The sequence below is a fragment of the Convolutriloba macropyga genome, chromosome 3 (genome assembly GCF_964194025.1).
Source record: "Convolutriloba macropyga chromosome 3, txConMacr16.3, whole genome shotgun sequence".
Taxonomy (NCBI): domain Eukaryota; kingdom Metazoa; phylum Xenacoelomorpha; order Acoela; family Convolutidae; genus Convolutriloba; species Convolutriloba macropyga.
In genome coordinates this window covers 28,903,538-28,931,194 of record NC_134470.1, presented here as the reverse complement: position 1 = coordinate 28,931,194, position 27,657 = coordinate 28,903,538, and the positions used below count along the sequence as shown (strand labels likewise).

Here is a 27,657-nt window from a genome sequence, read left to right as displayed (position 1 = left end):
GATATAATAAATTGCCAGGTATAGTTTGTTTGTGTTCAACAAATGATGGGAAAACCTAACCAACTATTCATCTCAAAAGCTTTAAATTGCCAGGTATAGTTTGTTTATGTTCAACAAATGATGGGAAAACCTAACCAACTATTCATCTCAAAAGCAAGAAAACCCAAGCATTAAGAAAAAAATTCAAAAAACGAAATATACAAACCTGTTAAATTATAGTATTCTAACGGTAGAAAAACGTGAATTTGTCCGATACAAATTGAAAACTTAATTTATTATATTAATTTTTAATATTATATACATATTTATATATTATATTATATATAATATATATATATATATATATATATATATATAATATATGTGAAATATTATATATTATAACTTTTTTTCAAACGAACGGGCCCCCGGCCACACCCTAAAAAATTTACATTGCCAATGCAAAACCAAAACTAACCAAACCCCTGTCACAGAATCCAACCAGAAAAAAGTGTTCTGAAAGGAAGAAAAAAACAAGAATGAGTAAAAAATAACAAACAGAAAAAAATGATGTGTTCAACAAATGATTTGAAAACCTAACCAACTATTCATCTCAAAAGCAAGAAAACCCAAGCATTAAGAAAAAATTTTTAAAAAAAAACGAAATACAAAAACCTGTTGAATCTTAGTATTCTAACGGTAGAAAAAACGTAAATTTGTCCGATACAAACTGAAAACTTGAATTATTATATTAAATTTTTAAAATTATATATATATATATATATATATATTTATATATATATATGTATATATATATATATTGTATATATATATATATATATATATATATATATATATATAAATATTTTTTTTAAACATATGATTCCACAGTTATGAAAAATTACAGCTACGGTCGAGCTCATCCGTAACAAACCATTAGACCTGCAATTATCCCAGAAATTATCTATTATATATATAATGTATATATTTTAAAATTTTAATATAATAATTCAAGTTTTCAGTTTGTATCGGACAAATTTACGTTTTTTCTACCGTTAGAATACTAATTTGACGTCTGTTTTCTTTTTGCTTTCTGTACGAAAAGTTTTCAAAGACAATTTGCATGTTCTAATAAAGCACAGTTCACTTGTTTAAACCTGTCAAAAGGTAGCTATATGTTTTCAAAGCTTTTTGACGTTATTTGTCTTCATGAAATAAGTTGTTTTTTCTTGTTTTCGCCTGCTTCTGTTGGCGTTGACATCATTTAGTTTTGCATCCCCCAATGGTATTCTTGAAATCTAATATCAAGTTTTAGTTGCGTGTTTCACTGAATTTGATGCCACTTATTTTCGATGACATTCGTATAAATCGCTTTTTCTCAATGTTGTTTGTTTTTTTATTTTAACTGCTGTGGTTTTCCACAAAATTGGCCGCTTCCATAACTTTATGAATTCTTTTTTTTCAATTTCTAGTTTTTTGTGTACATTTAAGGACGCCTTTGTATTTGTTTTGTTTGTTATTGGAGATTGTTTTTGCGGAGTCTGGTATTGCTGTCTTCAGATGCGTGATTGAAATTAAGTTCTGGACTGGTTTTTCAAGATGTATTCGCACATTTTTTTCTGACTTTTTTCATCTTTCAAAACGGGTTAAACAGGTAACGCTCAATGAGCAATAGGGTTCATTAGATGCACAAGAGTTGGTTTTAGTCGCTTCTGAATGTTTAGGGCGCTGAAGTTGCTGGAAAGGCTTAAATTTATGAGGTTTTTTAAGTGTTCGAGCCCAAATGCCTGCAACTTTGCTCTTGACGTTTACGTTGATAAAGGTTTTTGTAAGAGGTTATATCTTATGTCCAAATTCTGATCTAAGTGTTTCGTCAATTCAAACGTAAAGCCACCAGATGAACCAGATTTGTCCTTGTTCGTTTGTTCAGCTGTTGGTAGCGAACGAATCATTTTTAGAGCTCTAAGATGGATGGATTACTGAATGGTTTTTAGAGAAAAAATTGCTCGCTGATTTTGGAATAACGAATTTTTACGATTTTTCAAAAAGAATTAAAATTTTTTGTTTTTGGGTAATTTATAAATGTTTTTACAAAAGGTTATATCTTTTCATCTTCAATCTCTGATCTATGTTTTATTAATTCAAATTTAAAAATGCCAGATGATACTGATTTGTCATTCTTTGTTTGTTCGGCCGTTGGGGGCAAATGAATCATTTTTAAAGCTTGTCGATAGATGCATTATTGAATTCTTTCTAGAGAAAAATTTGCTCTGATGATTTCGAAATGGCAAATTTTAACGATTCTTCAATGAAGTTTAAAATGTTGATAATTTAAAATTTATAATTTTTAATTTTTTTGATAATTTTTGTTGTTTTCCGATTTTTTTGGTAGTCAAGTGCTAGTGCATCTTCGTTATAATTTGAGAATAGGTTACTGCTCAGATGAAAGTTTTGAAGATATTAGTTTCACGAGGGATTAATTTTGAGGATAATAGTTTTTTTAGCGACTTTTCAATGAAATTGCATTCAGGTTTGAAAATTATGATCGTTTCTCGAGTTTTTCATCTGAGTCAAAGAAACGTTTAAGAGCTTGACGATTCGTTATTGGTCAGTTTTTAGTGTTGATGAAATTTGTTTAATTTATTAATATAATCGTCTTAAGCAATTAATTTGTTTAGCTTGTTCAGTTTTTCTAAAATTGATGTCTAAATTTAATTGACATAAATTGGGTTTCAAATATCTGTGCAGCCTGCATGATGGTAGCCTTCCAGTAAGTAATTTTGTAGATTTTATTGAGAAAAAAGTTTTGAAGCCATCAGTATAAGGAATTAAGAGATTAATTTTTGGAATGTTTTGTCATTTTTTTCGGAACTCAGGTCGTCAACAAAAATTGTTATTAGTTCACCGTTGCGTTAATTTGTACGTTTCAACACTGCAATTTGATACGAAAGTTTTTATCTAACTTCTGCTTTTCTATTGGTTGTTTTTCCTGTCTCTGATTGCCTCCTGTGTAGAAAGAAAGAAGTTTTTTTCTCATGCCAAGTTCTCTGCTTGTCCGTGTTTGTCTGTTTGGTTGGCGTTATTCAGTTGGTCTGCTGGTCAGATACAGAAGTTTTACCGTTGCGTTAATTTGTACGTTTCAACACTGCAATTTGATACGAAAGTTTTTATCTAATTTCTGCTTTTCTCTTGGTTGTTTTTCCTGTCTCTGATTGCCTCCTGTGTAGAAAAAAGAAGTTTTTTTTTCTCATGCCAAGTTCTCTGCTTGTCCGTGTTTGTCTGTTTGGTTGGCGTTATTCAGTTGGTCTGCTGGTCAGATACAGAAGTTTTACCGTTGCGTTAATTTGTACGTTTCAACACTGCAATTTGATACGAAAGTTTTTATCTAATTTCTGCTTTTCTATTGGTTGTTTTTCCTGTCTCTGATTGCCTCCTGTGTAGAAAGAAAGAAGTTTTTTTCTCATGCCAAGTTCTCTGCTTGTCCGTGTTTGTCTGTTTGGTTGGCGTTATTCAGTTGGTCTGCTGGTCAGATACAGAAGTTTTAAGTTTTTGATTCATTTCTTTGGATTGTATTTCAGGACTTCTCTTGTTGTGTTTAATAGCCGCAAAGCAATAGCTGGGGCTATTATTGGCCTTCTCTTGGTTTTTTACAATTCAAAGAATTTGAATTGTATTGGGGCGCTGTCTTTTTTTTAAGATCTGTTCACACATTTTCATGATTTTTGAAGTCAATTTGGAGTAGTAATTTTGGTCAGCCGAAACAGGAAGTGGAGCGAAAAAGCGAGTGGTTTTGCTGCGTGAAATTTTTTCGCTCTAAATTTTAAGTAGAGTGAGAAAACGGTGTTTGAACAAAAATTCGCTTTCTCGCTAGTGGTTTTTTGTTCACATGCGGCAATTTCACTCTGATTTTTACTGTTTTTTCGATTTAGTGGATCGGATTTTTTCTAAATGGTTTTGCCAATCCATTCACAGCTCATTCTAGGCCTAGTTTTTTGTTTGAATTAAATTTTCATTTCTCGCTAGTGGTTTTTTTGTTCACATGTGGCATTTTGACATTGATTTCCTGTTTTTTTTATTTTTTATCTGATTTTTCAAAAAATGGTTTTCTCAATCCACTCATAGTCCATTCTAGTTCTAGTTTTTCTGTTTAGTCAATGAAAATTCTTTGAATTGTACGTCAGGACTTGTCCTGTTATGTTTTTTTATTTCGTCGTCGCGATTATTGTTACGACCATATGACGTCATAAACACTTCAAATCTGCCTTTTGTTCATTCGTTTATGCAATTTCAATTGAATTGCGTGCGTGACGTCATTTTCACTCTTAGTGGAGCGAGTTTTTTCATTCGCGTGATTAAGTTTTTGGTCACACTTGACTTACCTCACTCTCAAAAATGACTTCCTCACTTTGAAATTGATTTTTTACTTTTATTCAAAGAGATAAGGTCAAATGGGTGTGTGTCACTCCAAATGAAGGTTATTTGAGAGCAGCTAATAGAGGCAGCAAAAACTTATACAGACTTTTAATCAAAATTTAACATATCAGCCTTCAATGAAAAGACGATTTTTTGGGTCCACCTTTTTTACTGTTTTTTTGGACTGCGGGTCTACGAAGCTATTGCGGTTTTTTCTGGCAATATGCCAGCTATGTTTTTTTTACCTCGTCGAAGAAAAAATTGCTTCACATTACCTCATTTTGCCGTTTTTTCGACAGTTTACGTAAATGTGTAGACCTCTGGGGCTTTTTTATTCTGCTCATTCTGCTCAATTGCTTTGAAGGAGCAGTTGCTCTGCAAAGCATTCCAAGGTGAACAAGTCAGTATCGAAACGCAAAATCAAAAAAGGAATCGAAAGCCCAGCTTTAAGATGCCTACTTGATCTGAGATCTTTCAAGTCTTGGTTACAATCTAACGCTTTCTGGTTTTGGTACTAGCCCCTGTATTCTCTCGTAAAGAAATAGGTCTATGTCTATCTACGAAGTCCAATCAAAATGCCGTGCTCTTTTTTCATTTCTTTCAATTCCAACCTGAGTTATGGGAGCCAATGGTGGCTATTCTTTTTGGCAATCTGCCGTGTAAGTTTCCATTTTCACGGTACTTTGTCCTACTCTTAGGTTTTATTTCGTCTATTGCAACTCCATAGACACTATATGTTCGTCCTATATTCAATTACCGGTATAATACATTTCTGGTGTTGTAACGCAAATGTTTTTTATAACAAACCAAAGTTTAGAAAATTTTCAACTATTTTTGTCAATTTCTTCCAGTTTTTCATTTTTTCAAAATAACAGTTTTTTTTACCCTATTGCGACTTGCCTGCTGATTTTTTAATCATTGAATAATATCTTTTGCGCGAAACGAGTTTTTTGGCTTTTATTGTTATTTCGCTTCAGATTGATTTTAGTTGTCTTGTGTTATTCTAGAAAAATTGCTTTATGCAAACAGCTCTTTTGGAAGAGTCGAATCTTGTGTTTATTTTGTGTTCGTTTTAGCTTTTGTCACGTTTTTCGTTTTTTATAAGTCAAGTTTTTTACGTTTATTTTCTGGCTTACGTGACTCACTTTTACAATTCAATGGATTTTAGAATGCTTTCACCAAATTACGCAATTACGTTCAAGGTCCAAAGGCGAAATAAAAAGAAATGGGATAAACCAATAATGCCAGGTCACTGAGACTTAGTGTTAAGTCGTTAGTGCATTTAGTTATCAAATTTTCTAAGAGTATACAGCTAACTAGTATTAGTGTGGTGTTTTTGTGCTCCAATTTAGGGGCTGAGTTCGTCATATTTATTTAATCCAATGAAATTGCAAACCAAATTAGAATACCTTTTGACGCTAGAAAATAATAGGTGGTCGTCATTTTTTTCTTTTAATTGGTATTGAACGAAGTTTGAGGCAATTTTTGTAAACGTATTTCTTTATGCAAACTTTGCTTGACCGTTTTGTTCTAGAACATTTGTTCTAGATTTCTTTTCTCGTGGGACTTCTTCACGCTAGACTGCTTTACTGTTGCATGATCTAAATTATTTTTTAGAGATTGTCGGTTGCTAACTTAAAAGCGATTGTAAGATGAGCAAACACAAGAGCATGATAGCCGAATGGTTAATGCAGCAGTATATTATGCCGGAGGTTGAACCACTCCTTTTTGCCTCCATTATCCGACGAAATTTTTTCATCCATAAAGGAATTATCTAGGCTACAGCCGCTCTGAATTAGATTGCCCCGCTTATCATTTGAGAGGAATTTGTGCGACGTTAATCGATTCGTTTTTTTCTAACTGTTTCAATCCCAACGCTGGTCAGTGGGGTTAACGGAGGCAATTTTCCGGAAATTTGACGGTCATATTTCTAAGTTTTGCTGAAGGACAATTTATATAGGATTTAAAAAAATAAAGAAGTTCGAAGAAAATGAAATGATCGGCCATATTATACCATCAAAAATAAATGTTTATACTCGACTGTCGAGTTAGCTGTAACGTTGAGCCGTTTCTATACCAGGAGCCGAAGAGGGCGAAAGATGGCACTCAAGTTCGCAAAGGCAAACCAAGGGTGGAGGCAGTGGAGGGGAACCAGGTGGATCAGAATTCTGAAATAATATCATCTGATATGCAACGTGAGGACTCTGTTATTTAATTCTCAAAATATGTTTCATTCTCAAAATACTTCGGCTATTTTTTCGAGAAAAGGAGTCGTTTATTGAGTCTCTTGCTTTTCCTGTTTCTCCATGGATGACCTATCGTATAGAAAATTTCTAATATGCTTCTAATCAGATTTGTCGTCCCTCTCGCCTCTCGCTCACGAAGTTTCAAGAAAATAAGATATTTTAATATCATTTGAAATATACTTTTTTAAACTGAAAGGTAATGATCAAATTTCCGCATTTTTTTGATCGATGTGCTTTTTCAGTACGTCGGTCGACAAAAGATAGAAGAGAATTGCTTTCATCCAAACATGCTACCACGAAGACAGGTGCTCATAGGAGCAGGAGAGCTGTGCAGTACATGAGTCAGGAAGAGCGACTTAGAGAGGCCGAGAAGATGGAGGTCATCAATAAAGAGTCTCTTGGTGAGGGAGTTTGAGCTTAACCGCGTTCTGGATATTTACAAGCTGACATTATGCTCATCAATTTATAACCCACTTTAATTGCTTTCAAGCGAAGTTTGTAGCAATTATTTTAGTCCTGCGGTCTGTATTGAATGTAGTTTTTTGCTTGCCTGATTTTTCGTCTGACGCTTTTAAATTTTTGGCCTCAAAATTGGGATTGGCATTTCGTGGCTGAGCACCTCTCTGAAAGGCTTAGGGCTTCCTAGTCTTTGAGCATACGATTCAACGAAACATAATTTGAGGAAACATAATGGCATAGTAAGAAGGGGGTTCTTAATCTTAAGAATATTAACCCCCCTCACCCCCCCCCCACCGAGACCCCCACTCCCTTCACCCCCTCCCCCTACCCTCCCTCCCTAATGCGTGCCGTAATGCTAGCGTACTTAAGCCCAGCTGGCTACTGCAGAAGACACCTCGTCGGTCGTTAGAGAGCATTTCGCCCGACGTTAGTCGGTTATATTTTACCCCATTCTTTCTGCTGAGCTATTTTTTAATTGTTGGCTGTAATATGAGTCTGTCATTCTGGTATACTATTGTCAGAATTGATAACATTATCGGGATCATCTATCAAATAAACTTAATAAGGGTTAAAATACTATTCGTTGTGGAACATCACGAAAGAATTTTATACTATTTAAAAGTACAGATTAAGAAAGTTGGTTCTCGCTAAAGAATGTTGGACAAAAATTCACTGAATAAAGTTGGAAAGATTTTGTGCATTTATTTGTGATTTTTAAGTATCTGAGACCCGTAATGAAAAGCTCTATGAACTTTTTATGCAGCATTTTATGTCGATATTGTCAAATTGGTTGAATGTTAGAAAGAAGAAAGAATAAATTTCTCCAACAATTACAAATCACAACAAAATTAGTTCGCTAGAGCAATCATTTTAGCACAGTATGGAGAGGATGGACAACGGGATCATCCGATCCTCTTAACGTCCAACCTATCAATTCACCGATATTTAAGACAGTTATAAATTTTAAGGTTCTATGAATTTTCGACTTTCTGAATTTTTCAAAGTTTTCAAATTTTTGAATTTTTCAAGGTTTTTCGAGATTTCTCCCTGGTAATCAATACCTTCAGCTTCTTCCTCATTGCCACGGGATCGATGCCTTGCTGCTAATACCAGTTTTATAGAAACCAATTTTCTAAGTTTTTCGAAAACTTTTGAAAAATCAAAAAATCGTCATATCTCGTAAACTAGGTTTTGAACGGTCATTTTTTAAACCCAGAACTGGAAGCCCAAAATACATATCTGGTAGCATTTATCCAGAGCCTAGAAACTTATAAATTTATGGATAAATTATTTATAGATAGCATCCACTAATTCTTAGTTTTGTGAAAGAATTGTTGTTTTTAAACTGTGATAAATTGAAGAGATGTTAGAAAAAGGCAAACAGGTGATGTCAGGAGGGATAGCTGCGCATGACTTAAGGATATTAAATAGTTTGGCTGCTCGGTAATCTATAGATGAGCGTTGTTGTTTTCGTTTACACGAGGGCATGTAGAGCAACCCGACTTCTGAAAGCCTGGTTCCTCTGCCTCCCTCCTTAAACCTAAACATCTCATTTAAGTAGCCTTGGGAATGTATGCGTTTAACTGATTTAAGAACAATTTTAAGTAGCTCATAGATATGTAGTTCAAACACTGTAAGTAAGTTGTTTTTCAAAAATATGTCGCAGCTTTCGCGGCGGCAACGGAAATGGATAAACTCAAATATTTTCTTTTGGGATATTAAAATTTGCATGAGGTTTCTCATGCTCGCGCATAGACAAGAAATCCATATTGAATGATTGGTTCATTATTTGACCGGTAATAATTTATCAATTACGCTCTCGGCACGTAATGCCGCAGTTTACATATTATCCCACATTGTTTTCCCAACCTTTTCCTAACATACTCAATATGACTTTTGAACGATAAATCAGCATCTACAAACATTCCTAGATATTTACAGCACTGAGTTTGGTGTATATCTTGGTTATTGAACTTAAAACATTTATCATCGTTGGAAGCCCTTTTACTTATTTTAATATGTACAGCCTTTGAGCTTTCAGTATTAATTTATTAGCATCTAGCCAGTTTTTAAGGTTATCTAAGTCAGTTTGAACTTCCTCGTCTGTGCGATTGATGGCAGTTATGTTAGTATCATCAGCAAAGAGAAGTGCATCTGTTAGCTTGCATGACAGTGGTAGATCGTTGATATAAACTATGAAAAGTAAAGGCCCTAGGATGGAGCCTTGCGGCACTCCACAGTCTATTTTTGCCCATGATGACTTCACTCCATTATCCTCCACACGCTGGGTGCGTTGACTGAGTTATGACTTGAACCATTCAGAACATTTTCCTCGGAAACCATATTTTTCTAATTTTAGGAGAATATCGTGATTGATAGTATCGAATGCCTTTTTGAGATCTAAGAAAAAACTATGTATATCTTTTGGTTGTTCGGTTCTAATTTTCTCAGTTAATTCTACTAATGCATCGATAGTGCTATGTTTCTGTCGAAAGCCATACTGATTGATAAACAGAAGGTTAAAACGTTCAAGATACGTATAAACTCGGTTATACATAGCCTTTTCGAATATTTTACTCCAAGTTACCAATATTGAGATGGACCTGTAATTACTTTCTAATAGTCTCGATCCATCTTTATGAAACGGTAGAACTTTTGCTTTGCATAATTCGGAGGGAAAACATCCTTGGCAAAAAGACTGATTAATTAGATGAGAACGAAATGGTACAATAACCGAACTTGAAGCCTTTACGATAGCGTTACTAATATTATCATCACCTGACGAGAACTTGTTGTCAAGGCTGTCAATAATGTGCTTTATTTCTAATGCTGTTGTTCCATATAGATACATGGAGTGCTGTACTGAAGTGATTTTGGGTAGTTTGATGGTTGGTAACTTTCTTGTCAGCTCTTTTGCCACATTTGTAAAGTAATGATTAAGGCTTCCGGCTGTGTCATTATCTGTTGGGCTGCCGCCATTTTCTCTGCAGGTTAGCAGTGATGGTATATGTAACTGTGTTCTATTCTTACCGTTTAGTTCATTAAGTAACTTATAAGTTTGTCTTGAATCTCCGATGCAGGATTCAAATTTGTTCCGGTAATACTGTTTTTTAGAGGTTTTTACGGCTTGCTCGAACTTCGTTCGAAGTTCTTTAAACTTAGACAGAAAACTTGCTCATGTGGATTTTGTCTCCATCTTTTATGCGCTAGGTTTCGTTTTGTTCGAAGGGTTTTTAATGTATTTGAGAACCATAGTGGCTTTTCTTTTCTTACTTTTGGTTCCCTAAGGGGAGAAAATTTATTCAACACATCTTCAAACGTACATTTGAAGTTTGCAAGGCTTTCATTTACTTCCGCTGATCCAAAAAATGAGGAGCTTATGCCTTTAAAGCTTTCATATAGTTCTTCTTGAAACTTTTCTATAGTCTTTTTGGATTTAAGGAAGGAAGTGTTTCGATAAGGTCTAGAGACAATGGTACATTTATCGATGTCCCATTTGATCAAAACAGGATAATGATCAGATATTGTTTCATGCTGAAAAACATTGAAATAGTTTATCGGTACATCGCGACAAATGAAATGGTCAAGGCATGTTGCTGATGTTTCTTTGAGTCGTGTTGGTTCATCTGGGTACAGACTACATCCGAAGGACTGGATTAATTCGGTGTAATTTCTTGTGAGCAAATTATTTGCTAATATATCTATATTGATATCGTCGCATATAACAGTAGGTTGATTGGCTATTGATGTATTCTCTAAAAAATCTTCTAGAGTATTGAGAAATTCAATTTTATTTGACCTTGGCTTATTATATATGACTACCAGTTTGAATGTGTAGCCTTTCGCTGAGATATCTTGAAAAATTGCTTCGTCAAAACTGTGATCGTTTTGTTTCACAAGGGAGCAAGTAGATCTTATTTGAATCATAACGACCCCATGCGATGTAGTTCGGTTTTAACAATGTATTGGTTATATCCTGTCACCAGGTTGGACTCAAAATTGTCGTTGTCAGTGAGCCAAGTTTCCGTTAAACATAAATTATCAGGCGGAGATTCAAGACTTAGAACTAGAGCTTCCAACTTTTCTACATGAGGTTTGAGCGATCTGATATTTAAATGTAAAACAGATATATCATCTTTAATAGCAATTTAAAGTTTTTCTGCATTTTTATCCTTCGGTTCCTTGTTGATACCCTCGAAAACAGTTCATCACATCATCCATTGAATATCCCATATCGATGCCTCCTTCAAATAAGTTTTGAATACGGTAAGTTCTTTTATCTCCAGTAACAGTATAGTTGATGTTTCCATCTCTTGTCCATGCTGAATTTATGCTGGTGTCAGCCTTGAGTAGCTTCAGAAAAATGGCTCTTGCTGCAGTGATATCTTCAAATATTTTTACTTCATTTCTATGTTCGTCATTTCTCAGCTTCGTCTTGTTCATCAGAATACTTGTTTTGGCAATCCTCCTCGAGAATTTGACGATCACTGCTCGTGGTGTTCTTCGTCCGGGTAGTCTGTGCTATGGAGATATCAACTGGGTCAACCTTCGCGCCAATAGCGTTCGCAACCTCAACTACTTTTGTGATAGTCTGTTCGGGTTTTTCGCCAATCATTCTTCCTGTCTCGTCAGTTCTGGTGTCTTCTTCAAGACCGAATATCTTCAAGTTGTCTCGACGGTTATAGTTCTCCAGCTGTTCTGATTCAAATAATGTTTTCAGGTCACTGCGTTGTTCGGCAAAGACAAGATTTTCGTTGACTTCATTGAGTAGGTCTTTCTTCAGGGCCGCTATCGCTTCGGCCACAGCTGCTCTGATGGTCGTTTGCAGTTCACTTCTCAGTTGGGAGACTATAGTTGGGATCGAGCTCGCGATTGCTTTGGACAGCATTATTGATAAGCTTGATTGTTTCCTCTTCAGTTTGTAGACCATTTTCACTAACGGGACTGAGAACACTTGCCAGTCTGGTTTCGCTACTGAGTCTGGTTTCGCTTATTCATATCATGATATCGAAGTTTTTTCGCATCGCCAGGAGGAATTTTTTCCGCATCGCCAGTGTTTCCAGTAGTGCCCATTGCCGGCTCCATTTGCATTTTCTATTTAATAAGTTTATCACAACAATTGAGCACTGATTGTAGAAATTATGTTTAGGAGAGATGTTTTAATACAAAATTGAGTCAATTAACAAATAGCTTCTAAGTGTTACACAGCGCGGTTTTAAGGCTATAATCTTGTAACTAACCATACATTTGTTTGGAGCTGTTTCGGATGCGTGTTATCCATTTTAAATTGCTCTCAAAAGAAGTTGTAGCAATTTTATAAGTCCTGTTGGTCGTTTTTAGTGCAATTTTTTGCTTGAGCGATTCTTCGTCGCCCTCCCATTGTTGCCCCCGATCGTTTCCTTCCTTGCTGTTGCCCCCATCAGCGCCCCCATCCCGCTGCGCTCACCTCAAGCCCCTTCAATTAAGCTAAAGCTAGCCTCATCAAAACATAGCTAGCTACCGACAAAGCCAACCGCTCGCCGGTCGTTTAAGAGCAATTCGGGCGTCGTTAGTCGGTTATGTTTAGTTATTTTTACTATGTAGTTTTGATTAATTGCTCTCAAACGAAGTTTGTAGCAATTATATTAGTCCTGTCGGTCTTTTTCTATGCGATTTTTCGCTTCACCGATTTTTCGTCTGACGCTTTTGACTTTTAGTCCTCAACAACGGGATAAATAGGTAGCACCCAGCGGGCATTAAGTGCTCTTAAGCTCTGCTTCAGCTCAAACTGTTTTGGAGACTTATACTTATGTTGTGAAGGGCGGTTCTTAGAGGTTGACGACACCCCCACTGTTGACCCCCCCCTATTGCCCCCGCCCCCCCCCACCGCGCTGTGGCCCCCACCCCAATGCTGCGCACCCCTCCCCATCAGACCCCCGGTGTAACCCCCCCCCCCCCCGCCTCCCGTGGCTACTGACGAACAACCGATCGCTAAAAACACCATTTTATACTTTTTTCAAGTTCTTTTCAAAAATTTGTCATTTTTTGTGTTTTTTCACCTCTTGTTGTCAAGAAATCTCCTCTAGGGTTTTATATTAGGTTACTGCATAGTTTTTAGTGGTAGTGCAATGGTTTCAACATCACGAATTTTAGCCTTTTTTTGACAAAACGTGCAAATTTTTCCAATTTTTTTGACATTTATTTTTTGTTATCCACTTCTTTCCGGACGCAGGGGCCAGAAAACGTCCTTAAGGGTTTGATAATAAGTTACTGAAATAGTTTTATTTGCCATGGAATAGCTCTCAGTTTTTTAATATGACAAATTTTATCAACTTTTTTGTAAAACTTTTTTTTTTCAGGTTTTTGTTGGTTTTTAGGTTTCTCCAGCCTCAAGACTCTTGAAACCTCCTCTAGGGTTCAAAAGTAGGCACTGTATTTTTTCTAAATGTAGTGAATTGTTTTTCCAGATTTCAACACCACAAATTTGAGCATTTTTTTGGATAAAATTTGCAAATTTTTAAATTTATTGTCAGTTTATTATCGCTATTGTCTGTATATTTATCATTGTTGTCATTTATTCAGGTTTTTCAGCCTAACAGAAAATTTCCGTTAAGGTTTGATAATGAGTTACTGAAAAATGTTTTTTGGCCATGGATTAGTTACAACTTTTATCACAAATTTTAGCAGTTTTTTTGCAACTTCTAATTTTTTCAAGTTTTTGAAATTTTGTTTGTCATTTTCTTGGTTTCTCCAACCTCAACAGCCACATGACCTCCTCTAGAGTTTGAGTTGAGGTTACTGCATAGCTTCTAGATGTAATGGAAGGTTTTTCAAGATTTTAAGATCAACAATTTTAAAAATTATTTGCAATTTTTTCAAGTTTTTTTGAATCCATTTGATTTTTTTTTATCATTTTCTCCGGCACCAGGGTCCTAGGGACCTCCTCCTAGGCTTCATCAAAAACTGTCGCATAGTTTCTATATTCATGGAACTGTTATCAATATTTAAATGACTCCAGCTTAAGCACTTTTTTGATAAAATTTAATTTTTTAAATTTACGAAATATTATTATCATGTTGCAAGTTTATGGTTGTTTTTGAGCCAGTAAAACTAATTAAAGCTTGCAATAGTGATACTGGATAGTCTCTTGAGACAATGAAATGGTTTTGAAGATTTTTAATGTGTCGAATTTTAGCAGGATTTTGTTAAAATTTGCAATTATTTTCAAAATTTGCAATTATTTTTGCAATCATTTTTGCAAATTTTTTAAATATCAGATTTGTTTACTAACAAAGCTAGAAAACTAAAAGTTGAAGAGTCGAATCAAGCTAACGCTAGCTTCAATAAACCGTAGCTAGCTACTGACGAAGCCAGCCGCTCGCTGATAGTTTGAGAGCAATTCGCCCGACGTTAGTCGCTTATGTTTTTAAATTCATATTATATCCATTTAACATCAATATAGGAAAGAAAAAAGTTTTTTCTAAAGGATGGTAATTAATCATGGTGTTGTCATTGTTATAAGAAGGAGTTATTGGAATGTTTTCAAGTTTCAAGACTTGAGTTGCCAACTGAATCTCAGATGCTTATTCGGTGTTTTTGCTGAGTTGTTCTGTTGAGCTGTACATCATGTTGTAATGGTCCTTCGACAACATTCTTTGGTGTTTGATCTTTCAAGTGAGACCATACCGTTTGAGTACATATACAAAGTGTGGCACCTGCTTTATCATTCTACTTATTTCACCAAGTACTTACAGCATTTACATTTATAAAAGTTTACTATCAAGAAGCGTAAAAAGGTAGTTCTCCATGTGATTTAGGTACATGCTACAAGATTATACCTGTAAAACATCTAAGTTACCATCCAGTTGTTATTGAAAAAGATGAACATATTATGGGTATATGGTCATAGATGCAAATACGAACAAAATACAACCTTGTAACCAATGAACTAAATACCAAATTAAGGCAACTTTTTATAGCTGCGAAGCTGTAAGCTGAGTGGAGCGATATTGCGGATTTTTACTGTTTTTTTTCGATTTTTTCGATCGGATTTTTTTTTCTAAATGGTTTTCTCAGTCCATTCATAGTTCATTCTAGGCCTAGTTTTTTGTTTGAACCAATTTTCCATTTCTCGCTAGTGGTTTTTTGTTGAAATGTGCCATTTTGGTGTTGATTTTTTTTCATAAATTTTCCTGATCGGATTTTTTTAAAATGGTTTTTCCAATTCTTTCATAGTCCCTTCTATGTCTAGTTTTTTGTTTAGTCAATGAAAATTCTTTGAATCGTACGTCAGGACTTGTCCGGCTATGTTTTTGTTTCGTTTTCTGACGCTTTTTTAATAGCCGCCCTCATCTTCCCAGCCGGCTATTATAGCGCTCCTATTTTTTACATTTCAAAGAATTTGAATTGTATTGGGGCGCTGTCTTTTTTTAAGATCTGTTCACATATTTTCAAGATTTTTGAAGTCGAATTGGAGTAATGATTTTGGTCACGCCGAAACAGGAAGTGGAGCGAAAAAGCGAGTGGTTTTGCGGAGTGAAATGTTTTCGCTCCAAATTTAAAATAGAGTGAGAAAACGGTGTTTGAACAAAGATTCATTTTCTCGCAATTTCACTTTGATTTTTACTGTTTTTTTTTTTAATTTTTTGGATCGGTTTTTTTAAGTGGTTTTCCCAATCCATTCATAGTGCGTTCTAGGTCTAGTTTTCTGCTTAGTCAATGAAAATTCTTTGAATTGTACGTCAGGACTTGTCCTGTTATGTTTTTTTTTACTTCGTCGCACTTTTTTTCGCTTTAACCATTTTGCCGCTTTTTCGACATTTTGTGTGAAATCTTTTTGACTTCTCAAGGCTAGTTTCACTCTTCTGTCATTCTGCTCAAAGTCGTAAACAGCACCTGCTCAGCAAAGCAATTCAAATTGAAGTGAGTATAAAAAAATAAAAGTCAGAAATAGAAACGAGATAAAGCCCATTTTTAGAAGCCCGGTTCTTAAACTTCGTTCTCATATGTTTTAGTTACTATCTATTATGCTTATTGGTATTGATACCAGAACCAGTAGCCTCTCTCTGAGAGACAAGAGAATGTTCAATTACGAAATGACATCAAAATAAATCGCGCTTAAAAAATGTTTTTGTACAAAAATCAATTTTTGTTGATATTTTCTTGTCTTTCAATCCGAATAGAGTTATGGGAAGCAACCGCGGCTATTTTCCGGCAATCTGCCCGGTATGTTTTAGTTTTACATTCGTTCACACAGCAAAGCTGAATTTTTTGGACTGACTTCTTCCTCTCACTAACGGTGTTTTTTGTGCGCGTGACGTCATCTCTCTCTCTCTCTCTCTCTCTCTCTCTCTCTCTCTCTCGCTTTCTCTCTGTCTAGCAAAGGTTTTAAGATCTTTTGCGTAATTAGATTTTAATCATACATGACTTAGTTCACTCAATAAAATGACTTTTGCACTTAATACCTAAGTTTAATTCGAATTAGTTTAAGGTCAAAGCAACTCATATGTGCAGTAAATATCCCTAATAAAAGGCTTCTGTCGAATGATTTTTAACAAGCTGTATTAATTTGTAGCTAAGTATTTTTTACCTAGCTTTTTGAGTGGCGTCGGTTTTTTCTCAATTTAGATCTGTATGTTTATCTCTATTATACGGCTCGCAAGTCTAATCTTTAGCAGCTATTCCGGCAATCTGCCTAGGTTTAAGGAAATATTAATTGTTAATAAGGATGTTTCACGTGAGAATGAGGAGAGCGAAATGAGAACATGACAATATGTGAAAAAGTGACACGCCACTTTTTGAAAAATTTTACCTTGACATCAAAATTTTATACGAAAGTGAGATATCACAAATTAGATGGATTTAAGAGGGAGAGAGAGAGAGAGAGAGAGAGAGAAAAGACACTTGAATTACTATCATACAGGTACAAGTACCAGAAAAATGTAACCAACATTACATTATTATGACAGAAAGTGTATGGGGAGATGAACAAAAAAAAGAAAAAGGTACTTTAAAGTAGTTGAGGAGTTCAAACGTAATATACTCAAGCTCCTTGTTCGGGTTTAATAAGAAGATAAACCTGAAAGTTAGTAAAAACCTAAATATTGTATAGCAAATTAAAGTTTACAAGACCGCCAGTGATCATTGACTGATTTAGAACAATTTGTTGTTTGTGTTTTCAGTAAACAATTGTTTTAGAGAATATCTGCTCTGTTTTGAATTGAGAAGTTTCTGTTTTGTTGTTCGATCAAGCTCATTCCAAAGAGTAGCCGCAAAGCTTCCGTAGGATTTTTTAAGATATAGACTTTTGAAAGTGATTACTTTGGAGAACTTGAGAGTGCGGCAATTAAGCTTAGGATCCAAATTGGGAAACGAAGGGTCAGTGAAAGATGGCAGCTGATTTTTATTGAGTTTAACTAAATAGTTGATACACGAATAAGCAAGAAAATTTGCAAAGCAAAGTATATCGTATTTTCTTTTCAGGTCTGATGACCGGTCAAACTTTTTTCTGAAAAAGGCAGTTTTGATACCCCAGTTTAATTGCCGATCAATTCAAGATATCGCCTCTTTGGAAAGGCTTGTTAAAAGAAGAATAGGATATTCTAGTTGACTGATTACCAGAGACCGATATAGTAACAGCCTTGTTTCTTTTGGTAAACTACCACGAATTTGGGCTAAAGTTTTAATACTTGTCGCCATTTTTTTGAGAGTATGTTTCACTTGTATATCATACTTGAGGTGTTTGTCTAAGTGTACACATAGGTATTTGATGCTGTGACTCGGTTCAATTTTTTCGTTGCTAAATCTAATGTCATCAATTCGGTTCTTTTTGCTAATGATGGTTTGGAGAAAGTTATGAATTCGGTTTTCTTAGGATTGACCTGAAGGTTGTTGTAATAAAAAAAATGGACTAAGTTTTCTAAGCTGTGTTCAAGTTCTTGCTTCGCCATTTGAGGATGTACATTGGATGTGAAAACAAGTGTATCATCGGCATCTTGAACTATTTTGGAGGTGATTCTTAAATCTCTCATTTTGACATAAATGAGAAACAAGACTGGACCAAGGATGGTTCCCTGCTGAACACCTTATTTAACGCTGATCCAGTTTGAGCTGACGCCACTAAGTTTAACTCTTTGTAAGCGGTCTGTAAGAAAATCGTGTAATAAAGCACAAGAAAAATTGTCAAAACCAACGGAGACTAGCTTACTTTGCAAGCGATGGTGGCAAATGGAATCAAATGCCTTTGAAAGGTCTAGTGCAGCGCAAAAGACGCTTTCATTAGCCTTCTTGTTTTGACGTACACATTCGGTGAAGTATAGCAGAGCATCTTTTGTAGATCTGGACTTTCTAAAACCGTACTGAGTTTGGGATAAAACATTATTATCATTGAGGTATTTACTGAGCTGACGGAACAGCAGTTTTTCAAATAGTTTCGATAATGTTGGTGTCACGGATAAGGGGCGATAAATCATTGGGTCTTGGGGGTCTCCCTTTTTGTGAACAGGTGTTATATCTGCTAACTTTAAGGCTTTGGGAAACTTACATTGCATTATAGCATTATTGAAAATCAAAGTTAGTACGGGTGCCACAATATGAGCGCTGTCAATCAATGCGCAAGGTGGGATGGGAGATGGCCCACGAGGTTTGTCTTTTCGAAATCGCAGTAATTCATCTGTTACTTCGCGTGAAGAGTACATGAATTTGATATTGGTGTCACCCTGTGTTTCATTTCTTATAAAAAGATTTCAGAAATTCGACAAAGATTTTTGTACAACTGTAAAAGAGTAAAGAAAGCAAGACTAAAGTGAAGGATTAAAGAACTAATGGTTAAGAGATAGAGAAAATTTTGAACAATAAATGAATGATAAATGGGGACTTGATAAAAAATACGGAAGATATTCAAGGATTTAAAGCTAGCCTAAAATGCGAAGATTTATAGCGTAAAGTATTATTAAATTTGAAACATTTGGTCAAGGACATTGAAGGTTTAATATGAGCGGATAAAAGTTTTGAAAAAATTGTTGCACTTAGATCGAATTAAACAGAACGTAAATATAACTTTCACTCAAAGTTACAGGCATGATATCACGGAGATCTAATCTTGGATTCATTTATCGTCTGTGTGGAGGAAATCTATTCGATTTCAGGAGAAATATATGCTTGGGTAATTGAATTCCATGGGCTGTTGGGCGTTTTCAAGAGTATCGCGCAACGTAACTTCGATTTTCTTTTAGCACTTACGATTGAGAGGTTGGGTTGTGATTTTTTTAAGTTTTAGGCTGGTTTTGGTAGTGGTTCGAAGGTTTCTGATAATTCATCTGAATTTTATGCTAATTCGGAGGTTTTTCATGTATTTAGCTGATTTTTGGGCTAATTTTTGCGATTTTTTGACGATTGTTTTGTTTTACTGCCTCAAATAGGAAGTGAAAAGGCCCTATTACTTGAGCATTTTTTAGATAACAATTTGTTACACTTTTGTGGATATGACGCATTTTTTTTTGTTGAGAAATATGATACAAACTGGCGAAAGATGAAACTATTTTTCGTATTTTTTTGCAGTTCTTTTTGTTCTGTTTTTTAGACATGTTTCTCAGCCTATTATGACTTGCCTGTTGTTTTGGGAGCATCTGGATACCCTAATGGGTGACAGAAATTTTTCTTTGCTTTTATGTGCATTTGTAATATTAAAAAATTTGTTAACTTTTTCCAATTTTTTTAGTCCAAGTTGTTTGTGAGAGCTTTTTTCTCATGATTTGACTTCAAATACTTTCAAAAATTCTTACAAATGGTTTCTAGCAGAAACTAGTTGCTTCTATGAAGTAATTTTGGCAGAAATACTTTTTTCAGGATCTCACTTTATGACAAAATTTGATCAGATTTTTATCATACTTCAACAGATATGATTTTCTTGTTATTTGTTTTTGTTTTATGGTTTTAATTTAAGATAATCATTAGTGGAGGCACGCTTCGTCTGATGAGTAGATGGATGGTGCTTAAATGGATTGCCACTTCGAGTCATTTCCGGAATTCTTCCGGCTTTGTTTTTAAGATCTGTTCACACATATTCATTATTTTTGAAGTCAAATTGGAGTAGTAATTTTGGTCACACCGAAACAGGAAGTGGAGCGATTTTCTGTGTTTTATTTTGTTATCTGATTTTTTAGAAATGGTTTTCCCAATTCACTCATAGTCAGTTCTAGGTCTAGTTTTTGTTTATTCAATGAAACTTCTTTGAATTGTACGTCAGGACTTGTCCTCCTATGTTTTATTTCGTCGTCAAGATTTTTGTTACGACGATATGATGTCAGACCCTCTTCAAATCTGCTTTTTGTTCATTCTTTCATGCAATTTGAACTGAATTAAATGCGTGAAGTCACTTTTTTACTCTTAGTGGAACGAGTTTTTTATTCATTTGTATTTAAATTTTTGGTCACGCGTGACTTACCTCGCTCTCAAAAACGACTTCCTCACTCTGAAATTGTCTTTAATTTAAGAGATAAGGTCAAGTGAGTGTACGTCACTCTAATTGAAGGTTATTTAAGAGCAGCTAATAGAAGCAGCAATAAGTTATACAGATTGTTAATCAAAATATTGCATCTATATCATTTAATGGATTTTTTTTCTTTCTTTGACTATCTTTTTGGGCTTGCAGACCTTCGAAGCTATTGCGGCTATTTTCTGGCAATCTGCCAGCTATGTTTTGAATTCCGGTTGAAATTTTAGGTTGATAACAGGATTTCAAATAAATATTTAGTTCTGTCGCCTTTTATTGTTCACGCTGGATCTTGCAGCGAATCGGAGGTTTGTTTGAACTTAGCTCTCTACGATATCGTCAACTTGTATTTGTGCTTAAAACTAATCAACTTTCCAGGAAGAGTTGATGGAGAGTTTGGCGACAAAGCAAGGTGAAGGGGATGATAGTTTGTCAGCAGTACAAATTGGTCTGATAACGACTATTCAGCCTTAGCGGGTGTAGGAAAACAAACAATCGGAATTCTTAGCGAAAAGGTTTTCAAGGTGTCTTTGATTTACTTACAAGTTGGAGCCTTTAAAATTGAGTGTTGCGGTCTTTTCGAGTGTAACAATCAAATAGTTTATCAATTGTTTGTCTCCAGGTTTTGCTCATATGTGTTTAGTTTTCCGAGGACATCTAGGCGCTAAATCTTCAGTTATTAAGGTGATATTCACCAAAACGGTTCATTTTCGGAGCTTTTTTTAGCTGCTGGAATTCAAACTTTATCGGCCAAATTTGGCCAAAACAAAGTTGCGCCAATATTATGTCAATATCCTCGCGCATGTGATTGAGAATGTGAATAAAAAGCAGTCTTATATGTCTGAGCTCTAATTCAGTAAAATATTCAGCTAAAATCTGCATTTTTTTCGCTTAGTTTCTAAACTTTTCAAGACATATAGTTCCTTCGTTAGTAGTTCATTTGAAAATTGAGTATTTGATTTTATTACCTCAATTCTGTCGCTGAAGATAAGTGCTTTGTTTTTCTCATTTTGTTAAAATGCGAGTGGTACTTTGTATAGCGATGTTAGCAATGTTGTTTTTGTCGTCGTCTCCAGGGCTAAGTAATTTCCTCAATTTCAATAGAGCTTCTGTACTTGTATGCGGGAGAAAAGCTTTTAATTTTATCGGTCAATAAACGTTATCTTCTCAATCCACTCGCTTTCATTTTTCATAATTTGTTTAAGCTCAATTCTTCCTTGCATTTCAAAACAGATCTGAATCAATTCAGTTTGTTTGCAGAGAAATTTCTGAAGCTGGAAGAAGAAAAGAAGGAGAAACGGCAGGTGAAAAAAGTTGACAAAGGACCTCAGATCACTTTCAAGTCTTTCACTACAACTAGCAGTAGCGCCACTTTTGGCGCTGATCCGAACTCAATGCATGAGTACACTGATTTCAGCATTCGATCTCTTACTTCACCTGGTTTTGGTGACCTTCAAACTGATTCCAGGTGAGAATAGGTCACAAACTTTGTCAAACCCTATTTTGTTTAGTTCATTATACAAAATAAACGTCATGTCTCAAACAGGAAAAGATAAATAGACTAAAGTCTAATAAACTTTAAGTTAGCAAATTTGATGGTTTAGTTTTGGACATGCAGCATGTTGTGTTTGTAATTTGTGGAAGATTTGTTGACTGTTTGCTTTAAATGGCGTATTTGTTGTTTGCAGAATGGCAAACCCTTTGATTTATTGTTTATTGTTTCAGAGGTGACACAAAAACATCCAAAAATGTCATCATTTTCCCGGACGAGAAATCCTTGAAAGAGAACTTTCCTAAACCCCATGTGCAAGAAACCAATCAGCGACAAGCTAGCAATACTAGTCGAATGATTTGCCCAATTACACGTCAACCGGCAAAATATTTCGATCCGCTGACCCAGCAACCTTATTCTAGCATGTCCGCTTTCAAAGTGTTACGACAAATTTACAAGTTGAAGTTGAGTATTTTACACTCCACCGGCGCTAGTTGATTTCTTGACATCACTGCTAAAAGTAGCCAGAAGAGATTGATGCGTTGGAAACGCGAGAAGTGAATGAAGATGGAATTCGAGGCGTTGTCGGAAAATGGAGACTTTAGTATTTTGTTTGAATATCGTCAACTGTCTGCTTGCTTTAGTGTGCGCGTTATTTAAAAGAAGAATAATTGGCGCCGCTGCTGAAAACTGAATGTAATGTCTTTCAAGCCTGTAAAAGTTTTTTTAAGGCTCAAATTAATCTAAATGCTTATTCTGGAGCTTGCCTCTTTTGGGTTGGGCAAGTTGATTAGAGCATCTTGGGTAGGGCGGGGGTATATTTTATAACACGTAATTATATCATACGGGTAAATCTTGCTAATATCGTAAGAAAAAATTGGAAAAATATTGGACTGTTTGCTGCTGTTTGTGGACAGGGGGTAAATTCCACAAAATTGGAAAATTTGTGCGCTGTACCCTTTCTTAGTTTTGATAGTTGTATTGGCTTTGTTTACTGGACGAGAATTGAATAGCTTTCCGTAGACTTTATAACTCGTTACATAGTTACTTATTTCTCCGAAGTAACTGACCTAGTTTATTTCAGGTTTTATGTATTATGTTATCATCAATGGGAAGAGATGGATAGTCAGTTGACCGAATGAGAATGTTATGGACAAACAACAACACAAATATTTCAGTCCGGACACTACTACCAATGAGATAATTCCGACTGGTTTTTGGAAATTATTTCGATACAGATTTTATTTTTGATACCTGCTATATAGTTAATTGAAGTGCTATTGAATAGCGCTAGATTAGTATATTATCATTATTCTAACATTATTCCGGAAACTTTTCCCTAAGAATGGTCATACAAGAGCAGCAGAGTGATTCTCAAATTGGAGAAATTCCACTTAATCCTAACCCAGTGAACATGTTCCATCAACAGGGCGAGTTGCCCAGCAACGCCCACAGCCAGAATCTATCTACCTCAGATGCCGCAACTCAAAAGCTTTCAACCCAACAGGAAAGTGCTCACAATAGCTTTCCAGAAAATGAACAATTAATTTGTTCACAAGCAGTCGTGGTCGACCAGCACTCTGTGAAGACGGAAGCTTTAACAGATGCGATCGGGACGATTGCCAGTAGTAGTTGTAGCGGTAGCAGTCATCAGTTATACGGGAATGATGTACAGCAGCAGAAAGATTTTATCACTTATTCTACCTCAGGAATCTCGTTCGAAGACCCAGTTTTCGACGACCACTCACCAAGTGACGAAAACCTTAAATCGAAAAGGCCTTTAGGTATGTTTTGGCCCTTTTTTCAGACTGAATAGCTATCAAAATTAAGTCAGCGAAAAATCTTTACGAGCCGATTTCGAACTGTATTTTTTTCTCCGTTGTCACTTCGCATGCATCATCACAAATGAAAATCTTGAACCTTAGAATCTGTTTTTCGTCGTTAATACATTCCAAAGCTTTTGGATGAAATTCAGGCTCTGTCTGTATTCACGACTCAAAGAGAAGTTATGCTTTCTATTTTTTAATTGCCACCACTTGTAAAATGATGCAAAAGTCAATGCTGCACGTAACAAAATTGATTCTCTTGTTGAACAAAAAATCGAGGAGTTGAGAAGGAGCGTTTGTTTTTTCCTGCTGGTTTTTAATTTCTCTTAGAGCCTTACGGCTTACTAGTCTCTATGTATGCGATTCACCGTTACTGTTTAAGAGACATTAAGTTATGGTGTGAAGGGCGCTGTTTGACCCACGCAATACTTCTTCCCCACTCCACTTCATTCCATCAGTAAACCCGCACGCTCGCACTCACCAGCGCTCACTATCCGCCCCTATCCTCACCCTCCTCCATGCTCACAACACGCACCCCTCAATTAAGTTTAAGCTAGACTCTCTAAGCGACAGCAAGCTACTGACGAAGCCAAGTGCTGTGCAGTTGAAAGCAATTCATTCCCCCGACGCTATTCGGTTATATTTTTAAATGTTAGCGAAAAAGTAGGTGTAAAGAAAGCCAAGCAAAGCAAAAATGTTCGCAGGCAGCTTTTCTCTAATTTTTTCCTTGGTTTTAACGGTAGCATTTTTCGGGCAGAATGGTTTTTTTTAATTGTATACACATGTAAGTCTAAGTTTGTGGGCAGTTATGATTGTTATGATGTAATTCAGATGTATTAGTGAGTTTTTTAATTGCTCGTAAACAAAGTCAATAGGTAACAAATAGAATGGTCTTCATCTAGACCGATTTTGCGTCTGAGCCATTGGACTTTTCACCCTGATGGTAGCACTACTAAGTTTCAGCTGGCTACTACTGATGCCTACCTCTGGCCAGTCGGTTGAGAGCAATTCGGCCCACATTAGTCGGTTCTGTTTGTCATTTTTCCGAGACGATTTTCGTAGGTTTAACACTCTAAATTGAGTTTTGGTTTGCAGCTGTTTTTGTAGTTGTTTCGATACCTTTTGATTGAATAATTTTATTAATAATTTGTAGTAAACTAAGTCTACTTTTGTTCTGTTGTTGTCTGTTTTTTGACGTTTTCTACCTATATTTTTTACTAATATTTTACTGCTTTTCAGTGTTGTTCACCCCACCCTGTCAGTTGCTATTTAGACCTATTCTACGTATGCTGTATTTAATAGGAGAATTTAATTGTGCAAGTCTGGAAAAATGTCAGGTGATTAGTCACTAATCAGACACGTTATCACAAAGCTTTTTGAGAGAATCGATGGAACGTCGCTTGCATTTAAATAGAAAGTTTAGTAATTGATGATTTGAATATTTGTTTCCGCATTGCGTTTTCTTTTTCCTCGTGTTCCCGGTATGTATGTTTTTTGTCTATTCTGTGACTAGTCAAGTTTTCAACTATCCAACTGTTTAATATCCGCCCTCATCTTCTCAGCCGGCTATTATAGCGCTCCTATTTTTTTTACAATTCAAAGAATTTGAATTGTATTGGGGCGCTGTCTTTTAAGATCTGTTCACACATTTTCATGATTTTTGAAGTCAAATTGGAGTAGTGATTTTGGTCGAGTGGTTTTGCGGCGTGAATTTTTTTCGCTCTAATTTTAAAGTAGAGTGAGAAAACGATGTTTGAACAAAAATTCGGTTTCTCGGTAGTGGTTTTTTGTTCACATGCGGCAATTTCTCTCTGATTTTTACTGTTTTTTCGATTGTATTGGATCGGATTTTTTCTAAATGGTTTTCCCAATCTATTCACAGCTCATTCTAGGCCTAATGTTTTTTATTTGAATTAAATTTTCTTTTCTCGCTATTGGTTTTTTTGTTCACATGCGGCATTTTGACATTGATTTTGTTTTTTTCTTATTTTTTGATCTGATTTTTTTGAAATGGTTTTCTCAATTCACTCATAGTCCATTCTAAGTCTAGTTTTTCTGTTTAGTCAATGAAAATTCTTTGAATCGTACGTCAGGACTTGTCCGGCTATGTTTTTGTTTCGTTTTCTGACGCTTTTTTAATAGCCGCCCCCATCTTCCCAGCCGGCTATTATAGCGTTCCTATTTTTTACTTTTCAAAGAATTTGAATTGTATTGGGGCGCTATCTTTTTTTAAGATCTGTTCACACATTTTCATGATTTTTGAAGTCAAATTGGAGTAGTGATTTTGGTCGAGTGGTTTTGCGGCGTGAATTTTTTTTTCTCTAATTTTAAAGTAGAGTGAGAAAACGATGTTTGAACAAAAATTCGGTTTTTGGTAGTGGTTTTTTGTTCACATGCGGCAATTTCTCTGATTTTTACTGTTTTTTTGATTTATTAGATCTGATTTTTTCTAAATGGTTTCCCAATCCATTCACAGCTCATTCTAGGCCTAATTTTTTTTATTTGAATTAAGTTTTCATTTCTCGCTAGTGGTTTTTTTGTTCACATGCGGCAATTTGACATTGATTTTGTTTTTTTCTTATTTTTTGATCTGATTTTTTTAAATGGTTTCCTCAATTCACTCATAGTCCATCCTAAGTCTAGTTTTTCTGTTTAGTCAATGAAAATTCTTTGAATCGTACGTCAGGACTTGTCCGGCTATGTTTTTGTTTCGTTTTCTGACGCTTTTTTAATAGCCGCCCTCATCTTCCCAGCCGGCTATTATAGCGTTCCTATTTTTTACTTTTCAAAGAATTTGAATTGTATTGGGGCGCTATCTTTTTTTAAGATCTGTTCACACATTTTCATGATTTTTGAAGTCAAATTGGAGTAGTGATTTTGGTCGAGTGGTTTTGCGGCGTGAATTTTTTTTCTCTAATTTTAAAGTAGAGTGAGAAAACGATGTTTGAACAAAAATTCGGTTTTTGGTAGTGGTTTTTTGTTCACATGCGGCAATTTCTCTGATTTTTACTGTTTTTTTGATTTATTAGATCTGATTTTTTCTAAATGGTTTCCCAATCCATTCACAGCTCATTCTAGGCCTAATTTTTTTTATTTGAATTAAGTTTTCATTTCTCGCTAGTGGTTTTTTTGTTCACATGCGGCAATTTGACATTGATTTTGTTTTTTTCTTATTTTTTGATCTGATTTTTTTAAATGGTTTCCTCAATTCACTCATAGTCCATCCTAAGTCTAGTTTTTCTGTTTAGTCAATGAAAATTCTTTGAATTGTACGTCAGGACTTGTCCTGCTATGTTTTTTTTATTTCGTCGAATAAAAAATGTTTCGCTTTACCTCATTTTGCCGCTTTTTCAACATTTTGCGTGATATCTTACTGACTTCTCTAGGCTAGTTTCTCTCTTCTCTCATTCTGCTAAAGTGATTTTGAACATCAGTTGCTCAGCAAAGCAATTCAAAATGAACAGAGTCAGTATAAAAAATTGAAGTCAGAAGTAGAAACGGGATAAACCCATTAAGCCCAATTTTAGATGCCCGCTATTTGAACGTCGTTCCAATAAGTCTTAGTTACCATCTCTAATGCTTATTGGTATTGATAGTAGCCCCTGTAGCCTCTCTCTAAGAAACAGAAGTACGTTATGTTCAACTACGAAATGCCATTAAAAAAAATCGGACTTAAAAATTGTTTTTGTACAAAAATCTTTTTTTTTTCAATATCTTCTATTCTTTCAATCCCAATCATGCTTAATCGAATCAACGGCGGCTATTTTCCGG

The 27,657-nt window shown here is 35.3% G+C and overlaps 3 protein-coding genes across 4 annotated transcripts in view; 2 read left to right on the top strand and 1 right to left on the bottom strand.

Moving 5' to 3' along the window:
- Positions 1-12,218, bottom strand: part of LOC142336140 (uncharacterized) — a 483,861-nt gene extending 471,643 nt beyond the window's left edge. Inside the window, exon 1 of the mRNA XM_075384723.1 lies at positions 12,194-12,218. The gene's annotated coding sequence lies outside the window, so the exon portion shown is untranslated. The remainder of the gene's footprint in view (positions 1-12,193) is intronic.
- LOC142336141 (vacuolar protein sorting-associated protein 72 homolog) overlaps positions 1-22,780 on the top strand; it is a 51,635-nt gene extending 28,855 nt beyond the window's left edge. The window contains exons 3-6 of the mRNA XM_075384724.1: positions 6,473-6,587; positions 6,881-7,039; positions 21,829-22,036; positions 22,294-22,780. Coding sequence (XP_075240839.1) covers positions 6,473-6,587; positions 6,881-7,039; positions 21,829-22,036; positions 22,294-22,558 — 747 coding nt within the window. The 3' untranslated portion in view covers positions 22,559-22,780. The remainder of the gene's footprint in view (positions 1-6,472; positions 6,588-6,880; positions 7,040-21,828; positions 22,037-22,293) is intronic.
- Positions 22,781-23,148: 368 nt separating this feature from the next.
- Positions 23,149-27,657, top strand: part of LOC142336139 (uncharacterized) — a 40,839-nt gene continuing 36,330 nt past the window's right edge. Inside the window, exon 1 of one of the 2 annotated variants that reach the window (XM_075384721.1) lies at positions 23,149-23,844. In XM_075384721.1, coding sequence (XP_075240836.1) covers positions 23,406-23,844 — 439 coding nt within the window. In that variant the 5' untranslated portion in view covers positions 23,149-23,405. The remainder of the gene's footprint in view (positions 23,845-27,657) is intronic. The other variant, XM_075384720.1, reaches the window with a different exon arrangement.